This window comes from Loa loa, assembly GCF_000183805.2.
Source record: "Loa loa unplaced genomic scaffold supercont3.261, whole genome shotgun sequence".
NCBI lineage: Eukaryota > Metazoa > Nematoda > Chromadorea > Rhabditida > Onchocercidae > Loa > Loa loa.
This window is the reverse complement of record NW_018108441.1, coordinates 56651-66499: the sequence shown is the minus strand read 5'-3', so window position 1 is coordinate 66499 and position 9849 is coordinate 56651. Positions and strand designations below refer to the sequence as shown.

General features: G+C 24.4%; 1 protein-coding gene across 1 annotated transcript; it reads left to right on the top strand.

The window, feature by feature from the left end:
• Positions 1–4626: 4626 nt before the first annotated feature.
• Positions 4627–7534, top strand: LOAG_09717 (hypothetical protein; the record flags this gene model as incomplete). Its single annotated transcript, XM_020448001.1, has 3 exons — positions 4627–4756; positions 5329–5418; positions 7383–7534. 3 exons carry the CDS (start codon positions 4627–4629, stop codon positions 7532–7534), a joined length of 372 nt encoding a protein of 123 aa, XP_020301819.1.
• Between the last annotated feature and the right edge of the window lie 2315 nt (positions 7535–9849).

Here is a 9849-nt window from a genome sequence, read left to right as displayed (position 1 = left end):
AAGCATTCAGATTAAATCCATCAAATTTGCTTATCGTTATAATTACTTGTAGCATAGGTGTCGACTTCTTATCACAAACACTTTTTTTTTGGTTGAAACAACTTTTATATAAAAATGTCAAATAATTACGTCAATTACGTCAACAATATTGTAAATAAACACAACGTTCGTTTAATAACAGACTTTTGAAATTAATTCCAAATTTAAGACCTTCAAAATTACCGAGAATGATTTAATTTTCATTCCAATTATTACCTGTCACATTATTGTCATTCAATGATTACCGTCATTTAATGATATAATAGTGTGGTATTGTAGTTAAATTTAACTGTACATGATCAAATTACATTCAAAATACACCCAAACTAAATTTTAGGATATTCCAATCAATTTTAATTGAATATAATTGAAGTTGTTTAATTTGATTATATCAAAACTAATCAAATTAGAGTAACTGTACTCGATTGAATTAATTTCACTTGGCTATAAATGAATTAGTTTAATTTAAACAAGTTTGTATTTAGGCAACCTACTAAATTGAATTACATTTATATGTATTTGAGTTGATTTCACTTAAATATAATCGAATTAACTTAATTTAAATGTATCAGAACTAATTTATATTTGAGTAATTTGAATTGACGGAATCTTTCAGTCGCAGTGTGCACATTAAATGGAGTGTCAATATTATAAGCAATAAATTAATAACAAATTATATTAGGTCAACATTTCGTTGCAGTCATTTAAATTTGAATTTTGTTTAACAAAATATAAGAGAAAGCATTAACCATCCTGGGTTACTATAATGAGTTTGGCCCAAACTTAAAACGGATTGATTATTTAATTAACTTACATAAGCATTTTGCAAACTTTTGAACATTAAAAATTTATATTAATTTAAATCTCCAATAATGTTTTAAAAAAAAATCATTCGCAACAATTTATTTTATTTTGATTAATTAGTCATTTTTGCCATTAACAACAATTTACGTTGACAAATTTCCTTATTATGTAATAAATGATTAATTATTCATAAATCCTGTGACTGTAAATAATTGGAGGATGGTTAATTAGTTAAACGGATTAACCGAATTATTTCGTTAATCATTAATCGAAATTTTGTTAATATTAATCGAATCGGAAAAAAAAGCAAAAAATAAATTAGCTCCGATAATGAAATAGTAAATCATTAAAAACAAACAAGAACAAAACTATTTTTCTCCTGAAAAAAAGGAATTAGATATCGATAATAAAATAATAAATATCGAATAAATATGAAATGATTCATCCCAACAATGCAGTAATCAGTCACTGATAACAGATAAGCAAAAAAAAAAGATTATTAGCTAAAAAAACTGGCAGAAATAAATTAATTCCGATAACAAAATAATTAATCATTAATAGTAAATAAGAATAAAATAAATATTAGCCAGAAAATAATAATGAATTAATGCCAATAAATGGAATAACTAATTAATTACTAATAGTGAATAAATTTAATTAACCTTTTTTTGGTTTTATTCTAATTCATAATAGCGTGGAAATGCTAATTATTAATAGCAAATTTTATGAAAATCAATAATTGACCATTACAACAATATTGACTGCACTATGCTTTATCGTCATCATAAATAATAAATCGCTACAATTACTATAATAATATCATTAACCGATCGATCGATTAAAGATTTCCAGTTCCGATTTAATTTCCTTTTCATCTATTTTCATTTTAATTTCATTGAAATAATCTGTCCTTTCATTTCGATGTTTTTTTTCATCTTTTCCTTCCATTTTTTTTCTTATTATCTGCTCCACTTTTTCATCTCATTCAATCGATTTACAAACTCTCCACTACTATCCCTCATCTTTTTCCTCATTTCCTCTCTCTCTCTTCATCATTTTCCATTCTTTTTCATTTTAACATTTTCTTTCTCCTTTAATGCCTCCTATCATTTCCATGATATTTTCATCGTACCAATTTATGATTTATGGTTTGGTTCAATTGCGGGTCGGTCCAAATTCTTTTCATCAAAATTCAGAAATCGAATAACTTTGACCCCTTTCGTTCTTTCGTCTCTTTCTCCGCACTTCGTTCTCTTTTTCTTTTTCCCTTTATTTTCATTCCTTTGCAATTCCTTATCTTTTTTAAGAAGGATTGGGAGAGAAAAAGAGAGAGAGAGGGAGGAGGAGATGCAAGAAGAGACAAAGATTGAAAGGAAATAGGAGGGAAAAAAAAGAAACAAGAATTTGTTTAATTTGAAATATAATCTCTACAAAAGTGGACAATGATGACAATCGATGACATTATTTCCCAATTACAACTATATTATACTGCACGAAATGTCCATTTTTATTCATTATTTGCTTTTTAAGAATTATTAGAGAGATGAAATTTTTAAATTTAAAAATTGAATGAAATGCATGATTTTAGATGAAATGAAATTTTAGAAATTAAATGGAATTGACTCAATCATTATCTATTCTATCTTCTCTCCTTCCCATTTCATTCTTATAAATTGTTGAACCATTTGAAACATCTGCGCCAATTTGATCCTATCAATCTTCCTCTTCCTCTCCTCTTCTCCTTTCTTCTCCTCTCCTCTCTTCTTCCTCCTCCTCCTTCTTCTTCTTCTTCTTCTCTTCGTTTGTTGCCATTTGCGCTCTTCTTTATATCAAAAAAAAAAAAATTATTTTTTCTTCTTTTTTTTATGTGTGTACCCTCAGTGAATGCTGTGCTCATCTTGGCTTGGTGCCGCATTAAATAATGGTAAATTTAAATTTTAAATTTTCTTTTTTCCTTTCATTAAAAATTTATTTTAATTTTATGGAAAAAATAAATTAATTATGATAAAAAGGTAAATTATACCAATATTACAACAATTTTAATTTGCTTAATCGACATTTAATTATTTTAATTTATTAAAGTAAAATAACAAATGTAAGTTTTGCAATAATATTACGAATCAATTTCTTAATTAAGATTTACTTATTTTAATTTATTATATTTATATATTTATTATTTTAATTTATTAAAAAATTTATTAATTTATTAAATTTAATTTATTTAATTTATTAAGGTAAAATAACAAATGTAATACTCAATTATTTGCAGTAATTTAATATTATGAATGCTTAATTATGACTTATTTGCCCGAAAATTTTAAGAAACATTTAATTAAAAATTCTTATGATTGGATTATTTCATTTGTTTGTTAATTTTTCATTCAATTACTTTATGATGATTTGTGTTAAATCAACAAATAGCTATTTTCGAAGGGACTATTAAGTTAGAAATTCTAAATAGATATTCAAAATCAAATTAAGAATGTTCAGCATTAAACAAGTATTTAATTACGAGTTTACAACGTCGATGAACATTTATTGATATTTATATGGGAAAACTTTGTAATTATTTGATTGAGAATGTAGTGTGATATACAATCGAAAGATTTCATGAGGATTTAAATATTATATACTTATTGTATTTAGTATTTTAGTGACCTGGTCAATTATAAATTTTCGAACGAGTATTTAAATACGAATTTTAATTAATACTTGAGTGATTTCGGATAGATAATTATGAATGACATCGAGACAATATATGAATTCTTCCTTTTTTTTAGTTATCAGTTCTTCAACATGATAGTTTGATTTAATTTAATTATCAAAGAGAAAATAGACATTAGTTGATGACAAATTAAGTGCCTTAATTAGTTGATATTAACAATTAATCAAGGTTAGTTAATGATAGATTAATGAAATAATCCAATTAGTTAATGTATGTTGATGATAACCTAATTTGTAGGAACTTTATTCTAATCAACCAAAGGTATACCTAAACCGGTTTAATTTCCGGATCACATATCTCTTCTCTTTCTAATTTCACCTTATTGTGTAGAGATTGATGCGAAAATAAATAGTATAATTGACATTTCAAACTGTTTCTTCCTCTTTTCTTTTACTTTTTTCGTCCCATCTTTTTTGTCGTCTAAAAGATTACTTTAAGAAACTTGTTAATTAATTCGCTTCTTTTGTTTATAAGGAAAATGAAATTCTTCTAAGTTACAATCAGCAATAAATCATTCATTTAATTAATCCAATTAATTTTTTTGACGCAGTGTTCTTATTATTTAAAGTAGTAATAATTATATGAAAGAAAAGGAATTCAATCATTTTTGATTATAAATAAATTAAAATTTCAAATTAGTATTTAGAAACGGTTATAAAAATAGTATAATAATAATGGAAAAGTATTTAAAAAAAGTTGATAAAGGAAAAAAAACAGAAATATTACATTTTGAAATATTCAGAATAAATTTATTTGTCAAATAAAATTTTTACGAATGAAATAAATTTTTAATCATTGACCAATTAATTATTAGCATAAATGAAGCTAATTCTAATTATCATTAAATGAATAATTTAAAGAAAGAAATATAAATTAATTGTAACAATAATTATTTTTAAATTGACGTTTTAAAAATAAAATAAATTAAGATCTTCGGTTAATTTTTTTTTTGTGATTTTTTTCCAAATTTTAATCTTTTCTTTTTTCAATAATTTTCATTTCAAGTACGATTTCGTCGACGTGAAAATGAAAATGGTAATAAAGAATTGAAATCTGAAATGCCATCACGATGTCTTTCCACTCCTCAATCATTAAATCGAAGTATTCCATGTACCTATGAAACTAATCAGTATACTACTACACGTTCCACATCATATACTGATAGTTTACCTGAACCTTCATTACCGAGTAAGTTTTTTTTTTTTTTTTATTTCCATTTCTTTTCTTTCTACTCTAAATAATTGATTAAAGGTATACTTATCAATATATTTAATAAAGTATTGCAATAATAATATAGGACTTATAAATTATTAGAATAGCATTTTCCAACAATTGCTAGATCATATTCAATTTTATTAGGAAATCAATACTGCATTCCTTTGTATTATTACTATTTCGTTACTTTAATCTTTAATCTTTCCATCATTTTTCAATTTTTTACAAATTATAAAATTGAACCATTTTATGGATTATAAAGTTTGAATAATTTACGGACGATACCTTTTGAAATGAGAATGAATGTAAATGAGAATCAAGAGTTAAATTAGATTTTTACCAATTTTTTTCTCGATTTTTCCCCCGCCACGAATAACATCGGTATTTTTCCAAATTAATAAATTATTAAACTCTATTCGAAAAAACTTCCCACTCATGTTATCACTTTGAAGTAATATTATCTGAATGAATGCGAATAGAATGATGGACAATAAATAAATTTGTTTTGTTTTACCTTTTCTTTTTTCATAAACATTAACCTTTAGGTGGTACTCGAACAGCTATTGTTGGTCCTAATACGGTACATCGAAGTCGTGAAGGATCATCGCATGATTATGGTATAGCTGATGGAAGAGGTTTGATTTTTCTTTCTCCTCAAAATTGTATGATAATCTTTTTTACTTTTTTTTCTGTCATTTTTGTTTTGTCAAACGAATTTTAATTATTGGAAAAATAAAATTTAAAAGAAGAATGTGAACACAACAAGGAAAGTTTTGGCTTTTTTTATCTGAAAGTTTTGTTTAATTGTTAAAAAACATTTATTTATTTTAAATATTAATCCTTTTCTTTTAAAAAAAAAAAGGAAAGGTAATTTTATGATTTTATTCTTTCCTCAATGATTTGAACGGTGAAAAAAAAGGAGAAAACGGAAGTTCATGTATGTTCCGAAAAAGAAAAAGGAACACAAACCTGATTTGTTTTATTTAAATGTGAAATGTAATCTTCGTTATCTTAATGTGATGTGTCATTTTTGTCATTTTCATATTAGACATGAAACCTAAATGTATTTCAAAGAAACAAAAAAAGACATTAATATTTTAATGACTGAAAATATTTAAATACTTTTCTTATCCCTTAAAAAGATGAGATTAAAAAGAGATGAGATTAAAAAAGCTGAAATGACTTTTTCCTGAAATTTATGAATTGTAATTTTATTTATTTCGAAAAAAATATCATTTTCTTTTTTTCAACGGAGGAAAAAGAATGAAAAAAAAATTTTCATTGGTAAAAAATAGAAAATAAAAAAAGAATTTTCTCACTGTTTAACCTTTTTTTTTTTTGTTTAAGTACTCTTGAATTTGCTTAAGTGTATTCTTTGTTTAAATACTTTTTAAAAATGTGATAGATGAAGTTAAAAAGTGGAAATGACTTTCCAAATATTTTTTTTTTTTTTGAGCAGTTAGCAATATTTGAATTTGAAAAAAATGTATACATTTTTATGCAACTTGAATAAAAAAGTAGTAATTATTTCATGTTGCAAAATAAAAATGAATTTTTTTTCATTAAAGTTTAAAATTTTCTTTTAAAAATAAAATTAAAGGTAAAATATTTTCGATATGATTATCAACAATATTCTATCTATCGATCAGTTATGATCTTACAACCACAAACAAAATTGAAGATAGGAATAGACGATATAAGACATGAGCTAAAAAGAAATGAGTAAAAAAAAATTGACCAAATTACATAATTAATTATTGATTATCTTTGCCATGTATAAAATAAAAAGAAAAAAGGAAAAGATATTTAATATAAGTGACAAGAGAATATTCTCTTATTATCCATTCTCTTTTCCTTCTTTTTTTTGTTTTTGAAATAGTTGAATTATGATTAATTTAATTATATCAATCATAATTTTTTTCATTTTTAAATGAACAATTTGGTGAATTTAAATTTTCATCTTATTTTATTTGAATTTATTGTTATTTATGTTTTGTGCTTACTTCTATCCGAAAAGATTTTCAACTATAATATATGTCAGCCATTAAAATGCTGTCGCACAAATAATAATTATTTTTTTGTTATAAAATAATATCGAGTATTGCTAATTTTACGTTACATTTCAAATATTTGAATTATACTATTAGTTTAACTTAATTGTATAAGTTGTATAATTCTACCGTTTTTAAAACAGTTAATTTATTACTTCCGTTTTCTCTCTCTCCCTCTTTCTTTCTCTCTCTCTCTCTCCCCATATATATTTATATATTATCTAATTTTTTGTCGTTTGGACATTATTATATATTTTACGCCATTTCCGTTCAATTTTTTTTCGAATCAATCACAAATGTATGTTATTTATATATTTATAATTACTTGAATACTTTTAAAAAAAAAGGAAGGACTTTCGAATTTGGAAATATAAAAAACTAATACATTTTAACAAAGAATACTAAAATAGAAATGTTAATGCGAATACAAATGAAAAAACATTCTAAAAAAATTAAAATATTCATGTATACATTTTTTTTTCAAAATATTTATATTATCCTTTATCAAAGTGATTAAATTTAAGTTTTAAATTAGCAAAAATTTTCAGGTGATGTACAAGCATACTACAGCAGTGATATTACTCTTGCATATACATCACCTCCAACACCAATATCCCGATATGATTGTGGTGATCCACCATCCTATTATAGCCATAGACGAAATACTCAACCGGAAGATGGTATCATTTTTATTGTTTAAAAGTTTTAAACCAATTAAAACTTCGAATTTGAATTTTCTCCCCGTTTAAATCATTTAGTTGAGTTTTAATTCATCATTTTAATCAGGCATCTATCTGCCAATTGTTTATATGACATTATTGCAAGGATTAATTACTAATCTATTTGTGCAAGAAATGAATAATCTTCGATTCTTGAAAAAATATATATTCTTCAATCTTGATAATTTGAAAGAAATGAAATGCGAAAATAAAAAAATTTATCTTTTATGGATGATAATTTTCCTGATGATTGTCATTTTATGGAGTACCTCTCATTTTTCTTTTCTATTTTCTTTTTTTTCCTCTTTCCCATCATTTTATTCTGCAAATATTTCTTTTTCAATACTTAAGTATTTCTTGAATTTGCCCTCTTTTTTTCTTTATCACTGAAGAATTCTTCGAAAATCAAAAAATCCTTCAAAAATTGTCATTTCCTTGTTTGGATTTAAACTTTAAATTTAAATTAAAAAATCAATTTGAAAATTACGAAGTAGTAATTAACATTTTTTGTTGCTGTATTGTTATAGTTTAAAATGCTAAGTAGTAATTTCAATTTTTCTACTTTGTCAAATAAATGTTTTCAAAAATAAACTTTCATTACTTTTTTTTTCTCTCTCTCTGTCTCACATTCCTTTTTTCTCTATCATTTACAGTATTTTTCTATGAACTTTTCGTCTTTTAGTATTACCAATATGAGAAAAAACAAATGAATTTTGAAAAAATGAATATTTGACAATCAATATGGAAAAGAAAAAGATGAAAGAATTAAAAGATCATTATTATTAATGCATGTTTTATTAACGAAATATCAAAAAAAAAAAAGTTTAGAATTGTTTTTCATCCCTTTTTAATTAATTTGCTAAAATATTTTTCATATCTCTCTCTCCCTCTCTCTCTCCCTTTTTCTCTCTCTGTGTGCATTTCCTACACTTTGAAATCATATCATTCATTTTGTTCTGTTAAAACATTGATTAATTGATGAAGTAATAAAATTTTTAAATAAGTTATCAAATGTACAAGTAAACAATTGTACAAAATAGCCGTTCACAAAATATTTGCAGATTGAATTTAAATAATAGTAGTATCAGTAACAATAGCAACAACAACAACAATAACAATAACGATAACAGCAGTAATTATTGCAGCAGCAATTAAATTTATTGAATAGCCAATAACAGACGTTGCAAAATAAAATTAAAGTCTAATGATGATGATGATGATGACGATAATGATAATAATGATAAAAAAGCAATAATATTGGTTAACAATCAAGATAAGTTGAAGGATTTGGTGATGAAAAATGTCTAAAAAAATAATGGTATGAATTGAATATCAATTTTGCAATATTTTCCTTTGATAATGTTGTCAACAATTGTTATCATTTATTTGTAATCAATAGCAGTCATTGAATGATATCAGTATTGTGATAACGATTTGTACAATTGTATTATCTTTTTTCTCCTTTTTTCTTTTTCTCGAGATTATGGATTATTATTTTAATTATTAAAAATATGAATGTATGCTAATTGACATTGTAATTTTTATTCATTTACTGTAAATCTAATAATTCATTTCATCTTCTTTTTTTTTTGGACTAACTTTTCAAATTGTTCATTTAATTCTTTTTTCTTTTTTTTTTAAAGTACTAATTCTTTTTTTGTTAATGTTAGAAGGAATATTGAAAATGATTTAGTATTATAATGTAAAGAAAGAACCAAATAAAATTGAAGATGATGGTGATGTTGATAATAGGGACATGAGATGATGTGGACAAGAGAATAGGGACAAGAGAAAATGATGGGGGCATGAGATGATGTGGACAAGAGATGGTAGGGACAGGAGAAGATGATGGGGACATGAATTTCATTATCTTCTAGGCTTCTTTTCACTTCATATCTCTTCTCTATTATCGATCATTTTAGTTTCCTCTCAACTCATACTATTCATTCATTTCACTCACCCACTCAACTCATCTATTTTTCCAATCTTTTTCCTTGAAGATAATTGTTGATGACAACTACTTTAGTGAAACATAGAGAAAGAGAGTGAGAAAACGAGAAAAGAGAGAAATAAAAAAGGGAGAGAGAGAGGGAGAAAGAGAGAGAGAGAAAAAAAATGATTCGAATTATTGGTGAAAATCAGGCGAAAAATACATTTTGGGTAACATTTACCATGATAATTGGATCCCATTCTACCCAAATAAGGCTTCCTTCCCTAATTTGTTCTCTTATTGGATGAATTTTAATCCTTCACATATATATATATATATATATATATATATATTATATATATATAT